Source organism: Sus scrofa, chromosome 14, assembly GCF_054392235.1.
Source record: "Sus scrofa isolate SSC_HxYL_T2T_F1_AM1 chromosome 14, Sscrofa_HxYL_maternal_Yorkshire_Landrace_v2.0, whole genome shotgun sequence".
Lineage (NCBI taxonomy): Eukaryota > Metazoa > Chordata > Mammalia > Artiodactyla > Suidae > Sus > Sus scrofa.
In genome coordinates, this window is record NC_139396.1 from 67024087 (window position 1) to 67051197 (window position 27111).

At 37.8% G+C, this 27111-nt stretch overlaps 2 protein-coding genes and 1 long non-coding RNA gene across 9 annotated transcripts in view; 2 read left to right on the forward strand and 1 right to left on the reverse strand.

Moving 5' to 3' along the window:
• TTC28 (tetratricopeptide repeat domain 28) overlaps positions 1 to 27111 on the reverse strand; it is a 609616-nt gene that overhangs the window by 439480 nt on the left and 143025 nt on the right. For 2 of the 7 annotated variants that reach the window (XM_084993545.1, XM_084993544.1), the window contains exon 3: positions 20788 to 20835. The exons of the other annotated variants lie outside the window; for them this stretch is intronic. In XM_084993545.1, coding sequence (XP_084849671.1) covers positions 20788 to 20835 — 48 coding nt within the window. The remainder of the gene's footprint in view (positions 1 to 20787; positions 20836 to 27111) is intronic. 7 annotated transcript variants of the gene reach the window in all.
• LOC100155267 (histone H2B type 2-F-like) lies at positions 2283 to 7553 on the forward strand. Its single transcript, XM_084993607.1, has one exon. It carries the CDS (start codon positions 5119 to 5121, stop codon positions 5497 to 5499), a length of 381 nt encoding a protein of 126 aa, XP_084849733.1. The 5' UTR covers positions 2283 to 5118; the 3' UTR covers positions 5500 to 7553.
• On the forward strand, positions 10846 to 15054 carry LOC146396631 (uncharacterized). Its single transcript, XR_014825890.1, has 2 exons — positions 10846 to 11300; positions 11773 to 15054. It is a non-coding gene; the product is annotated as an uncharacterized LOC146396631 (long non-coding RNA).

The window sequence follows — 27111 nt, forward strand, 5'->3', positions numbered from 1 at the left end:
TACATGAATATCTTTTATAATCTTTTGATGATGCTTACTTTTCAATTTTCTTTAGGAAGTATTTTTCCTATCTATGAAAAAGACTAAATTAGAGTATGATAAGGTTTTATTGGTCTTTATTTGCTCATTTTAAAAGGGAAAAAACCTCAGACTGGTTTATTCTTTAGAACAGAATTTGAAATGATTTAAATATCCTCTTTCTCTCTCCGTATCAAGACTTGTACTTTATCTCTATTTTTACTACAAAGTTCCCCATGTTATCACTTTATTTTTAATACTGGGAGAGATGACCCTCCCAGGATTTTTATATCCACTTAACTGAACTATAGCATTCTTTGCTGCTTTAATATCCTCTTCCAGAACAGAAGGAAGCGATACCACTTGGAAACCATTTATATTAAGCCAAATTCCAACTCACAGAAGAACTTGAAATGACCTGATACGGTCTTTTATAGACTTCACACCAGATGCTTTCCATTTTATAGACTCTCCCCAAAACTTCAATTTCGTACTGCTATTCTACAACTCTGTGTCTAATGATCATATATAATCAACAAAACAATAAAACTTCATAGATTTATAATTTGGGTTACTGGTTTGGGTTTACCAACTCTGGTTTCTCTCATTTGGGAGAAAATTTTTTCTTCAGCTGTCTTACACAATTATCGGGTTGAACTCTACAAGTAGAAAAACTGCAGAAACACAACAGTTTAGAAGTAAATAATGAGAAGAAAAATAGAAGCTAAATTTTAATTTTTTAAGATATATATAAATTTTAGAAACAATCAATTACTCAGGTTAATAATAGGCATAACATAAGTCTTATTTTGCAATGATTATATTAGCCAGGGTTAGATTTAGCTACAAGTACTAAATAACTCAAAATAATAGTGGCTTATCTAAGAGAGCTTAATTTTCTCCTATATAAAAAAAGTCCAGAGATCAGAAGTTCAAGGCTGATATATCATGTCCACTATCAAGAATCTATGGAGTTCCCGCCATGGCACAGCAGAAACGAATCCAATTAGGAATCATGAGGTTGCGGGTTCGATCCCTGGCCTTGCTCGGTGGGTTAAGGATCCGGCATTGCCATGAGCTGTGGTGTAGGTCACAGATGCAGCTCAGATTTGGCATTGCTGTGGCTCTGGCATAGGCCCACAGCAACAGTTCGGATTAGACACCCTAGTCTGAGACTTCAATGTGCCATGGTGTGGCCCTAAAAGGACAAAAGGCGAGAAAAAAAAAAAAAAAATCTAGCCTCCTATCTTGCTTCCACTCATCTTTAACACAGCTTTCAGCTACAGTCCAAACAGCTACTTAAGTACCAGACATCATAGCTATATTCCAGCCAGGAGGAAGGAGAAAGACAGGAAGAAAAGCACATGTCTAACTATAAAATGTCCTAGAAATTGTACTAGACACTTTCGACTACATCCCACTGGCCAGAATTTAGTTTTATGAATATACCTTAGCTATCAGTTTGAGTAGTCTTTATTCTGGGTGGCCAAAGGTCCAGTTAATAATTGCAGAGTTTATTGCTGTGGGAAAAAAAGAGAAGTGAAAAATGGGGAAGAACTAGCAATTTCTGCCTCAATGATGATCACATATTGTTATCTCTGAGCATTAAGACTTAAATTGTGACCTCAGGCAAGTCAATTGAAAGTCTCCTCACTCTTGGAGTTCCCTTCATGGCTCAGCAGTTAAAGAACCCGACTAGGATTCATGAGGACATGGGTTCAACCCCTGACCTCGCTTAGTAGGTTAAGGATCCAGCATTGCTGTGAGCTATGGTGTAGGTCGCATATGTGGCTCGGATCCTACATTGCTGTGGCTGTGGCATAGGCTGGCAGCTGTGGCTTCGATTCGACCCCTAGCCTGAGAACTTCCATGTGCTATGGGTGTGGCTCTAAAATAGAAAAAAAAAAAAAAAAAAGTCTCTCAACTCCTGGCATGAAGAATATCAACTAGAGAAATGTAAAGAATACAAAATTATAATATAAGTTATAATATAAGTAGGTTCTGGGGTCTAATGTATATCATGGTGATTATAATAATACTGTATTATATAATGGAAGGTTGCTAACAGAGTAGATCTTAAATGTTCTCACCATAAGAAAAAAAAAGGTAATCATGTGACATGATAGAGATGTTTGCTATCATTATGGTAGTACTCATTCTGCAGCATGTAAGTGTTCACACAATGTAATATGTCAGTTATACCTCAAGCTGGGATGGAAGAAAAAAAAAAGAAAAGAAAAAATCCAGAAAATAGTCTCTTTTTTTTTTTTTTGGTCTTCTTTAGGGCTGCACCTGCAGCACATGGAGGTTCCCAGGCTAGGGGTTGAATCGGAGCTGTAGCTGATGGCCTATGTCACAGTCACAGCAACGGAGGATCCAAGCCAGGTCTGTGACCTTCACCACAGCCCCCGGCAACACCAGATCCCTAACCCATTAAGCAAGGCCAGGGATCGAACCTGTGTCCTCATGGATGCTAGTCAGATTCATTTCTGCTGAGCCACAATGGATGGGAACTCCATGAAAATATAGTCTTATACTGAGAATGCCAAGAGATTCTTAACTTAAAGGCTGCAGTAAATTTCCTAAGGATTTTAGATAGCATTAAAGCAATGAAAGGAAATAAAACAATGCTGATTTGATGCTCTCTGTTTCTTCTTTCCCCTTGAGATCATTCCTCCATTCTACAAGTACAGACATCAAAAAATTCCACTGTAAAGCATCAATGCTATATAAAAGATGGCACACTAAACAAAAGTAATAAATCTAAAGAAATCATACAGAGTACCAAGAATGCGAAATGTGATTTGGCACTAAGACTAGCAAAGAGCAGCACAGTATGTGATTAATCCTGCATGGCCACATTTACATCTCTAATTTGCTCATATAAATGCATTAAGCCAGATGGTTTTAGAGACTAGCACTCTGCATATACTTGTGGGTCAGCACCCACATCTTACTTTACGGGTGCGCAGGCTTTGGCAGTACCCACCCCTCACCCTTCATTAGCTTCCTAGCATAACCCCTTTATTCGTATTTTTTCCCATTTCCCTAGTCAGCATTCTCACATCCAATATATACCTATACTAACATCTGCTATAACCTTGCTAAGTAATATTTTAGGAGGACATAAAGAGGGAACTATAACTTAGAACATGTTAGGAGATAATTTTGAAAATGAGCATTTTATTCTATTTGTGAAAAATTAACACTCCCTACCAAAATGAAAGTAATATATTTTACTAGCATAAATCCTATTCCATCTTTTAAAGAATAATCCACACTAATAACTGATATTCTTGAAAATTCAATAAAAATTACAAAACTAAGCCTTTTATTTGCTAAATTTTAATACTGATTTTCAATTATTATAATAACTCTATACTTATTGATCTGCTGGCATCTAGCTCCAACCAGACACATGATGTGAGCCTATTCAATAAGGCAGCTGTGGTAGCAATTTGTTTCTAGACTAACAATACACTGTTGAATATGGTCATTTTCTTCTATCTCAAGTGCCATCAATTAATGGATACTCAATTAGTCTTCAGTATGGGCTTGCTGTATTAGGAATTGTACATGACAAGCAGATATTTTAAAAGATGCATTTTAAGCATTCACAAGCTTAGAATTTTTGTTATATCCTAAAATGAAAGAAATCTGAAAGAGCTCAGAAAAGACTTGTTCATTTTAGACAAATAAGGTACAAAGTAAGGATGCTATGAAAATATGATAGCATGTGCAAAAGGAAAATATCCTCTAAAAATGTGAGCATAATTTTGGGGCAGCAGACACAATCCTCTTGGAAAAAAAGCCAGATTACCATGGCAAATATGCATCTGGAATGGTGGGAGCAGTAAGGGATATATCTTCAGGTTCACAATATAACAGGAGAGGCCCAAGTTGCAATACAAAGACCCACAGAATCTACCCATTTGAGTCATGGCAAAAGCTATTTAAATCAGCAGTCCGGGGAAATATAAACAGTAAAGACACACAACTAACTAAATCTCAGTTTATCTGTCCTACCTCTCCTCTAATGTTGTATTATCACTTCTTTCTTCCTCTACTTCTTTCATGCATAAAAGAGTTTACCTCTTATGATGCTGTGTTAAGGGTCATAACTATAGGTTTGGCTCTCATTTGGTTTTGAAAGCAAAGGGGTAGCAATTATCAAAAAATACATAATTTCCCATTTGATTCATCCTTCTTGGTACAATCAAAACACTCCGAATATGATTTTTATTTTTTAGGGCCGTATCTGTGGCATACAGAGGTTCCCAGGCTAGGAGTCAAATTGGAGCTCTAGCTGCCAGACTACGCCAGAGCCACAGCAACGCTAGATCCGAGCCACGTCTGCAACCTACACCACAGCTCACGGCAATGGCGGATCCTTCACCCACTGAGTGAGGCCAGGGATCGAACCCGCAACCTCATGGTTCCTAGTTGGATTCGTTTCCACTGAGCCACGACAGGAACTCCCAATCATGATTTTTAAGAATAGGCATTTATTCTGTCTCTAGTTATAACTAAATTAACAACCTCAATTTAGGTCCCCTACTTAAACTTCTTTCTCTGAGAACTGCACCTCAGCAATAGAATTTAGAGTTTGAAGCTGTTTGTTCTTCATGAATCTGCCTCCTAGCCACAGGAAGCTGGACCAGGGGTGGACATCAGGTTAGGGCTTAAAACTACCTTATAGGAATCTAGAATCAATACTCAATACTCAAAGATTTTATTATATGCTAATCTATTAATATGCACCATTCTCATGAACCCAGGACTTAATGCCATTGTGGGTAAGATACGCCTGGTACCTATATGCCAAAACAGAGAAAGGTGGTTTTCGGCCAAAAGAAAGAAGCAGCAATTAGAGACTGGTAAACTAAATAATAGGTCCCAAAGATATCCAGGTGCTAATCTATGGAATTTGTGAAAATTATGTCATATGGCAAAAAATACTTGGCAGATGTGACCCAGTTAAGGATCTTGAACTACAGAGAGTATCCTGGATTACCCAATTAGGCCCGAAATATAATTGCAAGTGTCTTTATAAGAAAGAGGCAGAGGAAGACTTCAATTCTGGCTTTCTGAGTTTTTAAAATGCCTGGACCAGCGAAGTCTGCTCCCGCCCCGAGGAAGGTCTCCAAGGATGTGGTGACCAAGGTGCAGAAGAAGGATGGCAAGAAGCACAAGCACAGCCACAAGGAGAGCTGCTCCATGTACGTGTACAAGGTGCTGAAGCAGGTCCACCCAGACACTGGCATCTCATCCAAGGCCATGGGCGTCATGAACTCCTTTGTTAACAACATCTTCGAGCACATTGGGGGTGAGGCATCACACCTGGTGCATTACAACAAATGCTCAACCATCACATCCTGGGTGATCCAGACGGCCATGTGCTTGCTGCTGCCAGGGGAGCTGGCCAAGCCTGCCATGCCCAAGTGCACCAAGGCTGTTTCCAAGTATACAAGCTTCAGGTAAACTTTCCAAGAGGAGCAAATGGACTTTAGAAATCTATTTTCCCACCTCTAGTCACTGCTGGACACTGATGCATCTCACAAATAAGTCAGTAAAAACAACTGATACTAGAAGATAAAAGATATTTTTAACAGTCATAGGAGGATCAATAAGAACTTGGCTAAAACATTTATTTTAAGTATAAAAATATTGTGTTCATTGTATAAATTTGTAAAAAGAGAAATATATAAACAGAATAATATTAAAATAATTCCCAGGATCTCTTTTCTATATATTTATGATACATATATGATTATGAACACATATATGAGATATACCAATAATAAATACATATCATATATAAAGCAGATTTAGATATCATGCTATATATATACACACATGTATATAATTTTCTAGGTAACATGCCTAGAAATATACATTTTTAATGGATGTATTATTACTTACGTAATTAGTCCTCTGTTACTATTTAGGGTTCTATTTTTATGCATGGTAAATCATAAAGGTCATACTTATATTTATATAAGTCTTTGTTTAAACATCTGGTTATTTCCTCAGGATAGACGTCTAGAAATAGAAATACTAAGTCACAGGTAAAAACATTTTTCAATTTTTTTATTAATGATTTTTATTTTTTTCCATTATACCTGGTTTACAATGTTCTGTCAATTTTCTAAAACAGCAAGGTTGACCCAGTCACACATACACATATTCAGTACGTCTTCTCACATTATCATGCTCCATCATAAGTGACTAGATATAGTTTCCAGTGCTAGACAGCAGGATCTCATTGCTAATCCATTCCAAAGACAATAATTTGCATCTATCAACCCCAAAATCCCAGTCCCTCCCAATCACTCCCCCTCAGCAACCACAACACTGTTCTCCGAGGACAGATTGTCTTTTCCGTGGAAAGGTTCATTTGTGCCGTATATTAGATTCCAGATATAAGTGATATCATATGGTATTTGTCTTTCTCTCTCTGACTTACTTCACTTAGTATGAGAATCTCTAGTGCCATCCATGTTGCTGCAAAAGGCATTATTTTGTTCTTGTCTATAGCTGAGTAGTATTCCATGGTGTATATATACCACATCTTCCTAACCCAATACTCTGTAGATGGACATTTGGGTTGTTTCCATGTCTTGGCTATTGTGAATAGTACTGCAGTGAACAGATGGGTGCATGTGTCTTTTTCAAGGAAAGTTTTGTCCAGGTATATGCCCAAGAGTGGGATTGCTGGGCCATATGGTAGTTCTATATATAGTTTTCTAAGGTACTTCCATATTGTTTTCCAAAGTGCTTGTACCAATTTACATTCCCACCAACAGTGCAGGAGGGTTCCCTTTTCTCCACACCCCCTCCAGCATTTGTTATTTGTGGACTTAATGATGGCCACTCTGACTGGTGTGAAGTGGTACTTCATAGTAGTTTTGATTTGCATTTCACTAATAATCAGTAAGGTTGAGCATTTTGTCATGTGCTTGTTTGCCATCTATATATCTTCTTTGGAGAAATGTCTATTCATGTCTTTTGCCCATTTTTCAATTGGGTTGTTGACTTTTTTGCTGTTGAGTTGTATAAGTTGTTTGTATGTTTTAGAGATGAAGCCCTTGTCACTTGCATCATTGGAAACTATTTTCTCCCATTCTGTAAGTTGTCTTTTTGTTTTGTTTTTTATGGTTTCCTTTGCTGTGCAAAAGCTTGTCAGTTTGATTAGGTCCCATTGGTTTATTTTTGCTTTTATTTCTATTGCTTTGAGAGCTTGAGCTGAGAAAACATTTGTACAGTTGATGTCAGAGAATGTTTTGCCTATGTTCTCTTCCAGGAGTTTGGTGGTGTCCTGTCTTACGTTTAAGTCTTTAAGCCATTTTGAGTTTATTTTTGTGTGTGGTGTGAGGGTGTGTTCCAGTTTCATTGATTTACATGTGGCTGTCCAGGTTTCCCAGCACCACTTACTGAGGAGACTTTTTCCCATTTTATGTCTTGCCTCCTTTGTCAAAGATTATTTGACCATAGGTGTCTGGGTTTATTTCTGGGATCTCGATTCTGTTCCACTGGTCTATATGTCTGTTTTGGTACCAGTACCACACTGTCTTTGTTACTGTGGCTTTGTAATATGGCCTGGGAGAGTTATGCCTCCTGCTTGGTTTTTGTTCCTCAGGATTGCTTTGGCAACTCTGGGTCTTGTTGGTTTGTTCTAGTTCTGTGAAAAATGTCATGGGTAATTTGATAGGGATTGCTTTGAATCTGTAGATTGCTTTGGCTAGTATGGCCATTTTTGACAATATTAATTTTTCCAACTCAGGAGCGTGGAATATCTTTTCATTTCTTTACATTCTCTTTAGTTTCCTTGATTAATGTTTTATAGTTCTCAGCATATAGGTCTTCACCTCCTTGGTCAGGTGTATTCCTGGGTATTTGATTTTTTGGGGTTCAATTTTAAAAGGTATTGTATTTTTGTATTCTTTTTCTAATATTTGTTAATATACAGAAATGCGACTGATTTCTGAATATTAATCTTATATCCTGCTACTTTGCTGAATTTGTTGATCAGTTCGAGTAGTTTTTGGGGTTTGGGGTTTTCTGTACATTGTATCATGTCATCTGCATACAGTGACAGTTTTACCTCTTCTCTTCCAATTTGGATACCTTTCATTTCTTTGGTTTGTCTGATTGCTATGGCTAGGATGTCCAGTACTCTCTTGAATAACAGTGGTGAGAGTGGACATCCTTGTCTTGTTCCAGATTTTAGTGGGAAGGCTTTCTTTCAGCTTTTCTCCATATTTGTATTATGTTAAGATATGTTCCCTCTATACCCACTTTGGTAAGAGTTTTATCATGAATGGATGTTGGACCTTGTCAAGTGCTTTTTCTGCATCTATTGAGATGATCATGTGGTTTTGACTTTTCTTCTGTTAATGTGGTGTATGACGCTGATTGATTTGCATATGCTGAACCATCCTTGTGCACCTGGGATGAATCCCACCTGGTCGTGGTGTATGATCTTTTTTCTATGCTGTTGGATTCGGTTGGCTAAAATTTGGTTGAGAAGTTTTGCGTCTATATTCATCAGAGATATTGGCTTATAGTTCTCTTTTTTGGTGGTATCTATGTCTGGTTTTGGAATTAGGGTGACGGTGGCATCATAGAATGCCTTGGGAGTGTTCCTACTTCTTCAGCCTTCTGGAAAAGTTTGAGGAGGATGGGTATAAGTTCCTCTTTGTATGTTTGGTAGAATTCACTTGTGAAGCCATCTGGTCCTGGACTTTTATTTGTAGGGAGTGTTTTTATGACATATTCACTTTCATTTCTAGTGATTGGTCTGTTCAGTGGATCTATTTCTTCTTGATTCAGTTTTGGCAGGCTGTAAGTCTCTAGAAAGTTGTCCATTTCTTCTAGGTTGTCAAATTTGTTGGCATACAATTGTTCATAGTATTCTCTCATGGTTTTTTGTATTTCCATAGTATCCATTGTGATTTCTCTTTTTTTTCATTTCTTATTTTGTTTGTTTGGGTTTCTTCTCTCCTCTTCTTGGTGAATCTGGCCAGAGGTTTGTCAATTTTGTTTACCTTTTCAAAGAACCAGCTCTTGGTTTTATTGATTATTTTTGTACTATTTTTTGAATCTCTATTTTCTTGATTTCCTCTCTGATCTTTATGATTTCCTTCCTTCTGCTGCCTTTAGGTTTTGTTTGTTCATTTTCTAGTTCATTTAGGTGGTGGGTTAGGTTGTTGATTTGAGATTTTTCTTTTTTTCTTTTTTGTCTTTTTGCCATTTCTTGGGCCGCTCCTGCGGCATATAGGTTCCCAGGCTAGGGATGGAATCGGAGCTGCAGCTGCCAGCCTATGCCAGAGCCACAGCAATGCGGAATCCGAGCCACATCCGCAACCTACACCACAGCTCACGGCAATGCCAGATCCTTAACCCACTGAGCAAGGCCAGGGATTGAACCCGCAACCTCATGGTTCCTAGTCGGATTCGTTAACCACTGCGCCATGACGGGAACTCCCTCATTTCTTTTCCTATGGTTGATTTCTACTTTTCATGCCATTGTCATCAGAGAAGATACTTGAAATAATTTCTATACTCTTAAATTTGTTGAGGTTAGCTTTGTGCCCCAGTATATGATCAATCCTTGAGAATGTTCCATGCACACTTGAGATGAATGTATTTCTGATTTTTTTTGGGGTGTAATGTCCTGAAAATGTCAATTAAGTCTAACTTGTCTATTGCGTCATTTAGGATCTCTGTTGCCTTATTGATTTTCTCTCTAGAGGATCTGTCCATTGATGTGAGTAGGGTGTTAAAGTCTCCTACTATGATCAATTTCTCCTTTTACGTCTGTTAGTATTTGTTGGAGGTATCTGGGTGCTCCTATATTAGGGGCATATATACTGACAATTGTAATATCCTCTTCTTGAATGGATCCTTTAACCATTAAATAGTGTACTTCTTTGTCTTTCTTTATGGCCTTCATTTTAAAGTCTGTTTTGTCTGATATGAGTACTGCAACTCCTGTCTTGTCCATTGACATGAAATATCTTTTCCCATCCCCACTTTAAATGTATATGTGTCCTTAGCCCTAAGGTGAGTCTATTGTAGACAGCAGATTGAAGGTTTTTGCTTTTTTATCCAATCTGCCACTCTGTGTCTTTTGATTGGAGCATTCAGTCCATTGACATTTAAGGTAATTCTTGATAAATATGTATCTATTGCCATTTTAAACCTGTTTTCCAGTTGATTCTATGTTTCTCCTTTCTTTTTTTGGTTGGATGATTTCTATTTATTTTTTGCTTGTGTACTTTTCTTTTCACCTTTTGTGAATGTAATGTTTGGTTTTGATTTGTGGTGCCCTGTTTTTTAAGTATGTTAACCCCTTCCTATGTCTGCGTGCTTTATCCTGATAGTCATATAGGTTCAAACACATTATTAAAAAACAAAAAGGAGTATAGACTTTCTTACTTTCCTTCCCCACATTCTATGATTTTGAAGTCCTTTTTTTTCACATCTTCATGTTTGTCCTTTTGCTGTTCCTTGTGGGTTTTTTTTTTTTTTTTTTTTTTTTTTGTCTTTTTGCCATTTCTTGGGCCACTCCTGCGGCATATGGAGGTTCCCAGGCTAGGGGTCTAATCGGAGCTGTAGCCACCGGCCTACACCAGAGCCACAGCAATGCAGGATCCGAGCCACGTCTGCAATCTACACCACAGCTCATGGCAACGCCGAATCGTTAACCCACTGAGCAAGGCCAGGGACCGAACCCGCAACCTCATGGTTCCTAGTCGGATTTGTTAACCACTGCGCCACGACAGGAACTCCTGTTCCTTGTGTTTATCATTGCTTTTACAGTAGTTTTTTTTTTTCCTTCCGCTTTTAGATTTGTATGCTGGTTTATTTAAATGATTGCTTTCCAACTGTGATTTCCTCCATCCTATTTCTTCTTGCTTCTTTTTTTTTTTATTTATTTAGAGAAGCCCTTTCAGTTCAAAAGTTTCTTGCCCTTTTTGGAGGTTTAAGTTCTGCTGCTGTCAGAATTCAGTAGATGTTCTGTGCAAATCATTTTACATGTAGAGGCGTATTTTTGATGTGTTTGTGGAAGAAGGTGAACACAACATCTTACTCCTTCGCCATCTTGATCCTTCCCATAAATCAACATTTTGCTTAGGCCAACTAGAAACTTAGCTAAGATGTAAAGCAATAAAGTGAAAGTATAATGGAGTTCCTGTTGTGGCACAGGGAGTTCCTGTTGTGGCACAGGGAGTTCCCGTTGTGGCACAGCAGAAATGAATCTGACTAGGAACCATGAGGTAGTGGGTTCAATCCCTGGCCTTGCTCAGTGAGTTAAGGATCTGGTGTTGCCATGAGCTGTGGTATAGGTCACAGATGTAGCTTGAATCTGGCATTGCTGTGGCTGTGGTGTAGGCTGGCAGCTGTAGCTCCGATTCGACCCCTAGCCTGGGATCCTCCATATGCCACGGATGTGGCCCTGAAATGACAAAAGACAAAAACAAAACAAACAAACAAACAAAAAAACTCAGCAACAAAAAAACAAATAAAAAAGAAAGAAAGTATAAGAAGCTATGTAGCATAATTTGAAAAGAACCATAATGCATGGTCTCCAGATAAAAATGTATTTGCTGCAAGGTAGAAAACAGTGCCCCAAATCTCTATCACAGTAATGAGTCACTCCTGTAGCTTTAGCTATTATCTCTAAATGGCCTTGCCTTGAGGAGTTCCCATCATGGCGCAGCAGAAACAAATCCGACCAGGAACCATGAGGTTGTAGGTTCAATCCTGGCCTTGCTCAGGATCTGGCGTTTCTGTGAGCTGTGGTGTAGGTCGCAGACATGGCTTGGATCTGGTATGGCTGTGGCTCTGGCATAGGCCAGAAGCAATAGTTCCAATTAGACCCCTAGCCTGGGAACCTCCAAATGCCGTGGGTGCGGCCCTAAAAAGACAAAAGACAAATAAATAAATAAATAAAGGGCCTTCCCTTAAAATGAAACTACTTTTACCTGAAGAGAGGAATTTCCCAATATAATTGCATCAACTGAACCATCAACACGCATTTGTCAACAAAATAATATAACAAAGTTTTATATTTGGTCCTAAAGAAATAGGACAAAGAAAAGGTACATTTGCAAGAAGGAACAAGTAAAAGGCTGGAAACTAAAACCACATCTAAAATGGCAAAATTCAATAAGGTAGCTGTGATACAATAAGAAATGTATATTTGGTCTTTGTCTTTGGTCCTTGGCATAGAGTTTCTAAAACTCCTGTTATCTCTGGAGTGGTAAAAGTGTCTTTTGGAAAGTAAGAATTCTACCACTGAACCTCTAGTGCTTCCCAAAGAGTGTCTTTTGTATGCTAATGAGATGACAGGTGAGTGGGGGACTGGTCACCAGAAAGACCAAGGCATGATTGGTCTGGAACTCTCAGCCCAACCCTCTGACCTCCAGGGAAGGCAAAAGCACTGGAGGTTTAATCCATCACCAAAGGTTGATGATTGAATCAGTCATGCCCGCATAATGAACACTCCATAAAATCCTAAATGATGAGGTTCTCAGAGCTTCTGGCTTGGTGAGCACATTGAGATACTAGAAGGGTGGCATACCCAGGGAGGATGCAGAAGCTCTGTGCCCTCCTTCTGTGTCATACCCTAAGTATCTCTCCCATAAAGTGTTCCCCTGAGTTGTAGTAGCTGTTGTAGCCACTTATCAAAATCTGAAGAAGTGTCATGGAACCCCCAAGAGTCAGTCGGTCAGAAATACAGGTGGAAAACCAGGACTTGCAACTGGTGTCTGAAGTGGGTCAGTCTTGTGAAACTCAGCCCTTAATCTGTGGGGTCTAAAGTAACTTGCTAGTTAGTTCAGAAATGAAATGAATTATTGGACCCTCCGTTGGTGCCTAGACAATCAGAGAACTGGCTGCTGGTGTGAGAAAAAATTACGCACTAAGAAAAAAAGAGAAGGTTTTAGTAGATAGAGAACAGTGTAAGACAAGTGGGTACCCAGGGAAGGTTAGAGGCAAAACCTGAAGATAAAATAAGCATATTTTCCCCATATTTCATCCTAAGGCCTACAGATTTAGAAGGTCAATAGAGAAACCAAAATTTGCTTCAAAAATTAAACCTATTTTAAAAGCTCAGTACAGAAATTATACCCTCCCAACATGAATCACTAAATTTCAACAGAATGGGGGGATATAGTTTTCCATTTTCAACAATGAGAAACAATCCTTCCATCTTTCAATGTTCGGAAAGTTGTGCTTTTGTGAACAATTATTAGTCTATTGGTCTGTTATTTGCATTTTTATGATATGTATGAACAGTTCTTTTTCCAAAAAGCATTATCTTTTCCCTGTAGTCCCTATATGGGATATATATGATATTACTGTAGCACTGAAATTCCTACTACTCAATTTTCAATTCACATGAGAAGACGATGTCATTAGAAACTGTTTGATTAGTGATGCAGAAAAACAAAATCCTAACATAAGAGAAACCTAATCCAGGTTGAAATGCTATAGCTAAAATCACAGGAAATAAAGATCTACTTACCTAGAAAGGACTTTCTGACAAAAGAAAAGACCAGGTGGAAAAAAATACATGCTTAATATAAACTGGGATGATATTGTATCATTTGGTGAAGAAAAACCAGAATTACTGAACAATATATAACTAAAGTGCTCATTTACCTCTTGGAAAAAACAGGGAACACGGAAGGTCAGAATAGGGAGCAATCACCCAAACAGGATTATTCGTGAACTATAAATTCTTTCACTAATTACAAATTATCTAGTAATACTGTGAAATGATCAAATGGGTTAAGACAGGATTTGAATTAATCATCCCGGGCTTAAGATTTTCCTCTAATCCACTGAACCTTGGAATCAGTGAAGTGTGATTTCTATGTTCTGAGAAAGAATACTGGGAACATTAACATAATATTCCAGTATTTCCAAGCCAGTCTCAGATACATCTCTTTTGCTCAGGTAAAAAATTAATGTTTTGTGTTCTGACCTTTATTAGAATCTACCTTTTAAGGAAAGGTCCTTTTAAAGACAGAGAGCTTCTTTGAGCCTCTTGAGGGCAGTGACTGTGCTCAATACATCTTTGAACTTTCAGTGCTTGATAACTGATGTGTGAGTGGTTGATAAATGAATGACACAAGTTAACATCAAAAAACACTCTTCAAGGATTCTGCTTTTCCTGTAGAGCTAATTAAAGCCCCCGATACAATACCATACTCTACCCAACTAAGAAACACAAAAGAACATCTATACCTATCACTTCTATATTAATTTACATCAAATATCATATCTACCTTTCATGTTCCAACTCTCCACCCTGGATGATTTTCTTTCCGATGTCTCTATCACTTTTTTTTTTTTTTAAGTATAATGACATTTCTTAGGTTAAATGGCTGCTAGTCCATTTTTGCAGAATAATAGTAAAGACTGACTTATATAGTTTTTTTCTTTTACCAGTGGGTTCATGAGCCTCAAACAGTGAATAAATAATTCTTGTGAGAGATGGGAGGTCAAAAGGGGAGGCTAGAAGAATTCCATTCTATTATTTGTCTTGGGTGGTTGTTTCACAGGTGTTTGCTTGGTGATAAATTATACATATTGTTTTATATACTTTCTAGATTGTTACATTTTAACAAAAAGAAAATATGTGTGTATCCCCAAATATATTAAAAAGAGAAACTGAAACTATGAAATAAGAACAGACTGCTTAAAGAATATGCACACATTTCAGAGAATTAAAAAGAACTATTGGACATCAGATATAATAAAAATTAAGGACTCACTCACTAGGAGGACAATAATATGATAAAACCTAAGGAAGTCTCTCCAAAAGTGTAATGAAACGGAAAAGAATTTGAAAGCAAGAGAGAAAAGATAAGGAAAAAATTACTAGCCCAGGAGGACCAACATCTGCATGACAAACATTCCATTAAAAGAGAAAAAGGAGTTACGGTTGTGGCTTAGTAGGTTAGGAACCCAACTAGTATCCATGATAATGTGGGTTCAATCCCTGGCCTCACTCAGTGGATTAAGGATCTGGCATTGCTGCAAGCTCTGGCACAGGTCACAGATGCAGCTTGGATCTGGTGTTGCTCTGGCTGTGGTATAGGCCAGCAGCTGCAGCTGATTTGACACCTAGCCTGGGAACTTCCACATGCTGTACATGTGGCACTAAAAAGAAAAAGAAAAAAAGAAAAAAGAGAGATAGAGAGAAAGAAAATAGGGGGAGGAAATCATCAAAAAATGATTCATGAAAATTCCAAAGGACATTAATTTCCAGATTTTAAAATCTCACCAAATATCAAATGCCAAATGCAATGGATTAAAATACACTCATATCAAGGTATCACATCAAGAAATTTCAGAACACTCAAAATTTTATAAGCTTCTAGAAAAAGGAAGATATTAAAGAGTCATGAAGAAAGGTTTTAGACTCAGAATGGCTTTTGACTTCTCAACAGAAATACATTATTTAAGCTAGTCTGGGTAAGTTTCTAATCCTGCAAAAGAATAGCCTTAGCTAAAATAATACTAATCTCACTGTACTTGGGGAAAGCAAACTCAAAAAATAAAAAGAGAAAGTGGAGTTCCTGTTGTGGCGCATTGGTTAACGAATCCGACTAGGAACCATGAGGTTGCGGGTTCGATCCCTGCCCTTGCTCAGTGGGTTAACGATCCGGCGTTGCCGTGAGCTGTGGTGTAGGTTGCAGACGCGGCTCGGATCCCGCGTTGCTGTGGCTTTGGCGTAGGCCGGTGGCTACAGCTCCGATTAGACCCCTAGCCTGGGAACCTCCATATGCCGCGGGAGCGGCCCAAGAAATAGCAACAACAACAACAAAGACAAAAAGACCAAAAAAAAAAAAAAAAAAAAAAAAAAGAGAAAGTGACCTGTAATTATTCCTATTAACATGAAAGATTTCTTTATGCTAGAATGAAATAAAAATGAAAAGGTATACAGACTGCAAATACTAAAATCAATTTACTTAATAAATGTCACAAATATTCTTATTATGGACTGAATTCAAATACTGAAGTTCTAACTTCTAACATCTCAGAATGTGACTATATTTGGAGATAGGGAGGGGATTAAGATGGTGGAATAGAAGGACTGGAGCTCAACTTCTCTCCTAAAAACAACAAAATTACAACCAAATGCAGAACAACTTTAAACCAAATGGACTGGAAACTTTCAAAAAGATATCCTACTCCAAAAGACAAAGGGGAGGCCACATCAAGAGGTAGGAGGGGCAATTACGTGATATAAGCAATCCCATACCTCCCGGGTGGGAAGCCCCACAGACTGGAACATAACTATATCATAAAGACCTACAGGAGTGAGAGTTCCAAGCCCCACGTCAAATCCCCAAACCTGGAGATCTGGCATTGGGAGAAAGAGCCCCCAGAGCATCTGGCATTGAAGGCCAGTGGGGCTTGTGCATTGGGGCTTGTGCACAGTAGCTGCACAGGACTGGGGGAAATGGAGACCCCATTCTTGAAAGGCACACACAGATTTTCATGTGCATTGGGTCCCAGGGCAAAGCAAAAGCTCCATAGGAATGTGGGTCAGACCTGATTACAATTGTTGGAGGATCTCCTAGGAAAACAGGGGGTGACTGTGGCTCATTGTGGGGGAAGGACATTGGAAGCAAAGCTCTCAGGAATATTCGTCAGTGTGCCTTTCTCTGGAGGTGGCCATTTTGGGAAAATAAGGCCCCATCCATCAGCCCAGAGAAGCCCCAGAGCAAACAATAATCCAGGTGGGATCACAGCCCCACCCATCAGTAAACAGGCTGCCTAAAGACCCCCCAGGCACATAGGCCTCTACTCTCACCCAGAGACAAAGCCCCACCCACCAGAGAGATAGGAATCAGCCCCACCTACCAATGAGCAGGCACCAGTCCCTTCCATCAGGAAGCCTACAGCAAGCCCCCCCTACCAACATCAGCCACAAGGAGAGCAGACACCAGAAGTAAGAGAGGCTACAACTCTATTGTCTGCAAAAAGGACACATCAAAAACCTATAAAAATGAAAAGAAAGAGGACTATAACTCGGACAAAGGAGAAAGAAAAAAAAAAAAAAACAGAAAAACAGCTAAGTGATCTGAAGATTATCAGCCTCTAGAAAAGACTTTAGACTGTTGATGCTGAAGATGATGCAAGACATTGGAAATAAACTGGAGGCAAAGATGGATAACTTACAGAAAACACTGAGCAAAGAAATACAAGATTTAAAACTTAAGCAAGCAGAGATGCAAAACACAACAACTGAAATAAAAAAATTCATTAGAAGCAACCAGCACCAGAATACAGGAGGCAGGAGTTCCCATCATGGTTCAGTGGTTAACGAATCTGACTAGGAACCATGAGCTTATGGGTTCGATCCCTGACCTTGCTCAGTGGGTTAAGGATCCAGCATTGCTGTGAGCTGTGGTGTAGGTCACAGATGTGGCTCGGATCCAGCGTTGCTGTGGCTCTGGTGTAGGCCGGTGACTACAGCTCCGTTTAGACCTCTAGCCTGGGAAATCCATATGCAGAGGCAGCGGCCATAGAAAAGACAAAAAAAAAAAAAAAGGAGAGAGAATACAGGTGATAGAAGAATGAGTAAGTCAGGTGGAGGACAGACTAGTGGAAATCACTGACGCAGAACAGAAAAGAGAAAAAAGACTGAAAACAAATGAAGAGAGACTCAGAGAACTCTGGGACGTTAAACACACCAACATCCATATTATAGGGGTACCAGAAGGAGAAGAGAGAGAGAAAGGGATAGAAAAAATATTTGAGGAGATAATAGTCAAAAACTTCCCTAACATGGGAAAGGAACCACTCACTCAAATCCAGGAAGCACAATGAGTACCATATAAAATAAACCCAAGGAGGAACACCCCCAGACACACATTAATCAAACTGACCAAAATTAAAGACAAAGAGAAGACACTGAAAGCAGTTAGGGAAAAGAAACAAATAACATACAAGGGAACCCCAATAAGGTTATGGCAGATCTTTCAGCAGAAACTCTGCAGGCCAGAAGGGAGTGGCACAATATACTTAATGTGATGAAAGGGAAAAAACCTTCAACCAAGATTACTTTACCCAGCAAGTCTCTCAGATTTGAAGGAGAAATCAAAAGCTTTACAGATAAGCAAAAGCTAAGAGAATTCAGCAACACTAAACCAGCTTTACAACAAATACTAAAGGAACTTCTCTAGGCAGAAAAGGCCACAACCAGAAACAAAAATACCACAAATGACAAGGCTCACCAGTAAAGGCACATATACAGTAAAGATAGGAAATTATCCATGCACAATTATGCTACCAAAATCATAAATCATGAGAAGAGGAGGGTACAAATGCAGGACACTGGAGATATACTTGCAATTAAGAGACCACCAGCTTAAAACAATCTCATATATATATAGATTCCTATAGCAAAACTTCAGAGCAACTACAAACCAAAAATCTACAGTTATTGGAGATAGGATCTTTAAAGAAGTAATTATGGCAAAATGAGGTGATATGGGTGGGCCCTAATCCAATATGCCTAGTGTTCTTATAAGAAGAGATTAGGGAGCTCCACTGTGGTGCAGCAGGTTAAGGATCTCCAGTTGTTACATCATTGCATGGCTCAGGGCCCAGGTCTGCTGTGGTACAGATTCAATCTTGGTCAGGGAACTTCTCCATGCCATGGGCGTGGCAAAAAAGAAGAAGGAGAAGAAGGAAAGAGGAAGGAAGAAGGGGAAGAGGAGGAAGAAGGAAGAGGAGGAAGAGGAAGGAGAAGAAGAGGAGGAAGAGGAGGAAAAGGAAGGGGAAGGAGAAGAAGGGGGAAAAGAAGGAGAAATAGGAGAAGGAGGAGAAGAGATTAGGACATAAACACCAGACACCCACAGAGGAAAGTCCATGTGAAGATAGGAGAAGACAGCCATTTACAAGCCAGACAGGTCTCAGAAGAAATCAATCCTATCAACACCTTCATCTCAGTTTTCTACCTTCTGGAACAGTGAGAAAATAAATTTCTGTTGTTTATGCCATCCAGCCTGTGATACTTTGTTATGGCAGTCCTAGCAAGTTAATACTGTTAATACTCGGCTAAAATAATTACTACTAGTTAAACATGGTAGATTAAACACAGGATTTAGGTCTCTTTTCTTTTAAAATTCCACTAAAATGACATTAAAAGGATTTTATAAACGGCATAAACTCACAATGGAAAAAAAAAAGGTCAGGAGAAGAGGCAAAACCAGCAAAGTTTTAAAAGCTAGAAAGCAGATGGACAAGTGATAACCTACTTAGCAGAACAAAAACAAGCTACTGAGAAAAGCTGGAAGCAATCCAATTTATATTGCAGAATCCCTAAACAGGCTCAGGGAGTGGCAGCACCATGTACCTCTGGAGGCTGAAATGAAGACGGGCTAAAAAAAGGAAGATAGGTTGAAAGTTTAAGAAGCAGTTACATTTCGAGATGACTGCTCCTCCCTCTTCTGACAGAAGCCTGAATAAAGGCAACAGATCTCTGGGCTAGGAGGTAACAGGCATGGTTGGTGGGTTCCATACTGAAAATATGTGGCTGAATTATAGGTTTATATGTTTGGCTCTCAGAACACTGACAGGCAGCCAAATACAAGAAAATGGAAAGTTGGTGCTAAAGAATATGTCTACACACAAGAAGAGGGGAAAAGACCCAAAGGAATTCTATCTATCTAGCCAGATCACCATACGATGAAAATGAGTCTCACTCTTGCTTAGAAAGCTTCCATTAAGTTTTACTGCACCTCACTCAAATCTAAGCAGAAAAACAGGATGGTAGTCATTTTTGAGAAAAACATCTCATATAAAAAGCAGACATCAAAACAAAGAGAAAAAAAAAGAACTTGGAAAAAATAAAGAATATATATATATAGATAAAATTTTCAAAAAGTTATCATTAATATTCTCAAAGATAAAATATTGTTTGATGAAACAAGAACAAAATGTACTAAAGAAGAACATTCAGGAAAAAAAAGGACATACATAGTACAACATGAATTGACCCTGAAAACACAGTAGGTGAAAGACACCAGAAATAAAAAGCCATATATTGTATGATTCCGCTTACATGAAATGTCCAGAAGAGGCAAATCCATAGAGGCAGAAAGTAGATTAGTGGTTGCCAAGAGTTAGGGAGTAAAGGGCATACAGAATGACTAATGGGTAGGAGTTTCTTTTTGAAATGATGAAAATGTTCTCGAATTAAAAAGTGATAATAAATACACAATCTAGTAAGTAAACTAAAAACCACTGCATTGTACTTTTTTTTTTTTTTTCTTTTTTGGCCACCCCATGGCATATGGGGTTCCCAGGCCAGGAATCAGATCTTAGCCAGTCATGAGCTAAACCATAGCTGTGGCAACACAGGATCCTTAACTCACTGTGCCAGGTCGGGTCCCAGTGTTCTCAAGATCCTGCCAATCCCATTGTGCCACAGGGAGAGCTTCTGCTCATTTTTTTTTTTTAAGTGGAATTTATGGTATTTTCAATTGAATTTTTGAAATTAAAAATATGATAGGAAAAAATACTCAGTATAAGGTACGAAAGATAAGACAGAGGAGATGTCCCAGAAAGTAGAGCAAAATGAAAAAGTAATGAAATTAGGGGGAAAAAAAATGTAAGGAAATTAAATGGCTGGGCCAAAATCCCAGCAACAGAAATTCTAGAAAGAGAAAAAAGAAAAAAGTAGTAGATAGAGGTAAAGTGTCAAACTACATGTCTATAAGTTCTACAAAAACTTACCAGAACACAGAGACTCAAAATAGATTCCCATTGTGAAACTGCAGAATGCTGGGGATAAAGAAAAGATTTTATAAGCTTCTAAAGTGTAAGAGAGGAAAAAAACAGTTTTCACACAGAATCAGGAATCAGAATAGTACTGAACTTTTCAGTTGTAATAACAAAAACCAGACAGCAAAGAATCAATGCCTTAAAAATTCTGAGAAAATAATTCCTAAATTAGAATTATATTAATTGTGAGAGTAAAATATCTCTTTGTGTCCCTTTTCTTAGGAAGGTATTGAAGAATGTGCTCTACCAAAATGAAAGAATAAACCAAAAAGGAAGAAGATGTGGGATCAAGGAAAAGAAGATGAAAAATGGTAAGAAGCAAATAGATTACCCAGATGATGATAAAGGGAAATCTTTTGACAGCAGCTATGCAGCAGAGATAAAATAAAAAAGGGAAGAAAGAGCAGGATAGAGAGGCTTAAATTGCAAAACAAAATATTACTTTGGGAGATTGGTTCTTATACATATGAAGAATCAGGCTCAGTTAATCAATCCATCGAGAAGGTTTATTCTTATTTACATTTCAAGTGATAATAAATACTGTAATTAAGGAGATGCCAGTCAGACACTGAAAGAATAAATTATGAATTAATGTTATAGGTGTATTTTAAACTGTTACCAGGTTTCTAAATGCCTATTTAAGAGAAATTTGGACCTACACGCTGAGATATGAATGCAGAATCACTAACCCAAGGACCATAATGGGGTAAGTTGCCAAACCTGACAACTCCTGCCAACTACAGTGTCCCCTTCCAAGTAAAAGGCATGAAATGGCTTTCTTTTCCTGCAATAGTTGCAACAAATTCCTGTTTGAATGAAATCGGTTCCTCTTTTGCCTCCCTACAATCCATTCTTCTACACAAAAGCCAGATTACTTATTTAATTTGTATATTCATTTAAATATTTCTATACCAAGAGCTATATTAACAATTATACGTTAGTTATAAAGCAATCCAAGACCAGAACATTACCAGTAATTTGCATTTACCTCCACCATTGCATCCACCTGCCTCTTACCTGAGGAAATACTCTTACTGCTGTATTTATCATCTCCTTGCCTTTTTTCTTTTTCTTTTTCTTTTTTTGGCAGCCCCATGTCACATGGAGTTCCCGAGCCAGAGATCAGATCTGAGCCACAGTTGCAACCTACGACACAGCTACAGCAATGATGGATCCTTTAACCCACTGCACTGGGCCAGGGGTCAAACCTGCATCTGTTGCTACAGAACCACTGATCCCGTTGCACCACAGGAGGAACTCTTCCTTTCCTTTTTTGGCATAGTTTTATCACATTATGCCTGAACAAAATATTACCTAGTTTTGCTTGTTTATTAACTTTATCAGTGATGTACATAACTATAGTTTATTCATTTTCCCAAGTGTATAATGTTGCAATATGTGACTATGCACAATTTATCCTGTCAATGGACATTTAGATGATTTCCAGGTGGATTTTTGTTTTGTTTTGTTTTTTGCTATTGTAAACACTGCTAATCTCAAAATTCTAATTCATAGCTCCTTGTACAAGAGTTTCTCTACCTAGGAATACAATTGCTGGATTGTATAGTATAAAGTTTAAAGCTCAATTTTCAAAATATTACCAAACTGTTTTCAAAATCTGTTATACCAGTTAACTTTCCCACTAGCAAAACGTAACAGTTTCTTGTATAATAATCATCTCCTGCAAAACTGTGTTAAATGGCACTATTATAAGTCTAGCAGGTGAACACAGTATCTCACTGGGGTCTTAATTTGCATTTCCTTGATTGTAATGAGGTGGTACAATGTTGACAAGCAGTTTGACAGTTTCTTATAAAATTAAAATACACTAAACCATATGATTCAGCAATTTCACTTTTAAGTATGCTCAAGAAAAATGAAAACATGTTTACAAAAAGACTTGTTTGCTCATAGCAATTTTATTCATAATAATCAGAAAGCCAGAAACAACTCAAATGTCCATCAATAGGTAAATAAATACACTGATATAGTTCAACCATTACATATTACATAACAATAAAAATAAATGAATTTCCTAGTGCCTGAAACAACATAGATGAACTGCACATACAAATATGCTGAGTGAAAGGAAACATACAAAAGAGTATATTAGTATGATTCCAGTGATACAAAGTTCTGAAGCAGGTACAACTAATCTATGATAGAATTCAGACCAGTTGTTGCTAAAACAGAAGAGAGACTGACTGCAAAGGGGCAAGAAGACACTTTCTGGAGTAATGGAATGTATGATATCTTGATTAGGGTATAGTTACATAAGTGTACATAATTGTCAAAACTCATCTGTGAATTTTACTACATGTAAAATTACTTTGGACTTACCAAAAACAAAACAAAACATAAATCAATCATGTCATTCCCCACTTCAAAACCCAACATGGCCCAACCACCCTTAGAATAAAACCCAAACTCCTTTTCATGATCCACAAGGCAATGAATGAATTAGCCTGTACCCTCCAAATCTTGCCTATCATTTTATTCCTCATTACTATCACATTTGCCTTCTCAGTATTTACTACAAATTCCAAAATCTCTTTTAAATAATAAAATACAAGGTTAAAAAGTGAAAGGGGAAGAACCTACAGTTAACTAATCACAATGTGGGAACTTCATTTGGATTCTGAATCAAACAAAACACAAGAGAAAATCATTTACAGCATTTGTTGGATTGATTGCATCAGAAAACTCAATGAATGACTTTCTTGATTCACTCCCCTTTGTTCTGCATCTTTGTAGTCCCCTCCCACTCTAACTTACTTTGACCAATGGGATGTTAGCAAAGGTGAGGCAAGCAGAAGCCTGAAATTATTCATTCTGGTTTTTTGCACAATTGGGCTGTACTCTTGCTTCTCTGCTTTCACCATGAAAACATGCCCAAATTTGCCCACTGGAGAAAAAAAACTTATGGAGCAGAATCAAGTCAGCCCAGTTGAGGCCCTAAATATGTGAAAAGGCCCAACCGAGATCAACAAAATCACCTAGATCACCCACAGCTGACAACAGATAAATGCATGATCCCTCCAAGCCCAGTTTAGAGCAACAGAACCACCCAACTAATCCACAAACTTTATGTTTGCTCTTACAGACCTCTGAGGTTTTGTGCTTGTTTGATATACTGCCTAACTGTGACAACAGAAAACTGATAAAGCACTTTGAGACAACTAGAAGTTAAACACTGACTAGATATCTGATAATATTAAGGAACCATTACTAATTTTTCTAGTTATGATAATAATATGCTGGGCATATTATTAAAAAAGAATCCTTATATTTTAGACACACACTGAAATATTCTTAGAAAAAAATAATATGATGTCTAGAAAATAATGTGATATCAAAAAAATATGAGGGGGGTGGGATGGGAAGGCCCACCTTGCTCCATTCTAATTTCAAAGCCTCTAGAACACATCTGGCTCATTGCAGGTGCCCAAAGAATAAAGAAAGAAATCAAACCACAGTTGACCAAACCAAACAAACATACAAGTTAAGGAATACAGTCTAAGTACCCCTCAGGTATCTTCACAGAACTACAACCTAAAGGGATAGTAATGCAGAGTGACAAACTGAACTAATCAAACTGTCTGTCTTGGAAATACACAAACAGTAGATGGGATAAGAAGAGCCACTTTGGCTTAGGTTGTTAACTACTGACAGGCTTGTTTCTCCAAATCAACCTCTACATTTCCACTTTTTGCATCAGGGTGAGTTCAACCCCAACAGGGTAACTTCCAGTGCTATGCCCATATATCCTCACACTAAACTCTCACACAGATGGTAATAAGTATTTATTTTCTTTGGAACCATAAAGACCTTTCGAATCAAAAGACAATGACAAATTTGACTTTGATATAATTTTACACTGGTCATTGCTGCTGCACCTAAGAGAATTTCCATTCTAGTAGGGTGTACCAATTTCCCCATTTTGAATAAAACCTGTAATGACTTAAGTATTAGAGGTGATGAATAATAATTAATTTAATAAACATTTTTGAAGGTCTGTAGGTAACAGATGATAATCAGAACCTCAAAGCTTAAAATGAGAAGCGTGTAAATTCTCACTGACACTTCCTCAAAATAATTATCTTTGTTCTCGCTCCCCATTTTTCCTTACCCCTATCCAACATCCCAGTCTCTTCATCTTTGACATTGTGCCACCCATTCTCAGTTTATCTCTTCCATTCCCTTTCTCTTTTCCTCCATACCCATTTCAATCCTTTGTCTTATCCTCTCTCTTCCCTTCCCCTCCAACCTTCCATTAAAAGGAACACATTCACATTTTTAAAATATTTATTAAATAATATAAGAAACGAAAAACAAAACTATAAAAAGATATTGTTTTTACCTATCATCAGACTGAGCATCTCCTTCCTGAGGGAGAGAAAAAGGCAAGCAGCAAGCTCACATTACTGAAAGATGAGGCAAAGCCAAGTGGGGGTTATCAATATGCAGATTTTACAAGTCTCCAGATGTGAACTGTCAGTCACAATGATTACTACAGCAATCTCACAAAGGCTATATATGAGAGACAAGAGCGCTGCTACAAGCATTCATTCTAAATACATTTGTTTAATGAGTTGGGGAAATTTTTGCAAACATATCCAACAATTTCCTTTCTCTTGTTTTTCAGATACTTGCTTCTCTTATAACCAAGCTATACATAGATCCTAGGGCTTTATGCCAACAATCTTGCCATAAAACTAAAGTTTTACACTTGTGACCTCACCATCAACTTTCTGGCAATAATATCAGGTCACAGACTCTACAGAAAGACAGGCATATACACTCTGTAGGAATCTTGATATGTTCAGAAAATTAATTAGTATTTGGCATGCTGTTTAAAGAGCCTTTCATTCTAGTTCTGTCAAAAGCAGTCTGGCACATTTCTCTAGCATACTAACAATCTGATGATTGGTAAACCAATGTTTTATTTAGGTCCTTTCTACAGTTCTTCAGTGTTTCATTTGCATACTTACATAAGGACTAAGTCAAAAGCTGAGGTTCTAGAGAGGAAAGCAAATTTCATTTACAGATTAGCATTCTTTTAAAGTTTTCTTATGCTTTTAAGACTGTTTCCCATCAAATGAGACAAGAGTAAAGAAAGCAAAATAGGAAACAGAAAATGCAGTCAAATGTTCACAGTTGCAAAAAAGAGAAGTTACTTTGCAAATTTTCTTATTGTATTTTCAAAATTATTAATTTAAAAGAATAATCACCCTGACAACATGTCAGATTCTATTTTTTAAAAGGGCTTCACACCAAAGAGATAGGTTGATCATCCTCATTCTATAAATGGATAAACTGAATTTTATTACAGGTAAATTGTTTCTCCTAGGTCAGCTAGCAAACAGTAAAGAAGGGATGTATGTTCAGCTCTGATTCTAAAATCCTATACCCTTATCCACTATGCTGCTCTTATTCTATTCTTTGTTAGATACTGCATTACATCTACAAAATTTACTCAACATAAAAATCTAGCTATATTAAGACAGCTATTACAAGAATGAAATGTTTCTTTTTAACTTTAATTTATATCACTTATATGACAGGTGACATGCCATAGAAATTTTGGTTGTTCATTTTTTTTGGTTGCTCCTTATTAATTTCCATAGAAAAGCAGTTATAATCTACATTTGAGGATAACCCTGGGCTTATTGCTTAGCTATTCCCCCATTTTGAGAGATGTCTATAATGGAGAAACCACTGCTAATAATTAAACACATGGGAATACAAAGCAAAAAAGGGAACATGGGTAAATTAAGAGGAAAAAGGCGCTTTGTGATTAAAGAACATACATAAAAGGCTATACTTTAGTTTAGAAAACACCGAGTCTGGACGCTCGGTTATAATTCACAATAATCCAAATTTATCTAGATTCTGATTAGCAACACACAGACATGTGCATGTGACAGACAATCACTGTGTAGCCAAACAAAGGTACAGGATGAAACTAAGTAAAAAGATGGGAAGGGAAAGATTTTCTAGCTGCTGGGGTAAGATGACTGAATTCAAATGTTGAGACAGAGTTTGGATTAATTTCATAGTGCTGTTCTCCTTCATTCCCCTAGGAAGAAAGATTATGTCACTCAACAGTGATACTTCTAGTCAATTAAAGGGTGGGTTTGGGCTGCACCTTCAAACTGGAAAGATTTCAGCTGTAATATAGGATCCACAATAAGGATAAAGTAAGGAGAAATTGGCAAAATGAGCTCTGTCATGCAGGCAGTCAGTCTCATGGGAAGGAAAGAGCTGAAGAATTAG

Bases quoted from the DNA above. Each gene is read 5' to 3' on its own strand.
- LOC100155267 (XM_084993607.1), top strand. From the start codon at position 5,119: ATGCCTGGACCAGCGAAGTCTGCTCCCGCCCCGAGGAAGGTCTCCAAG.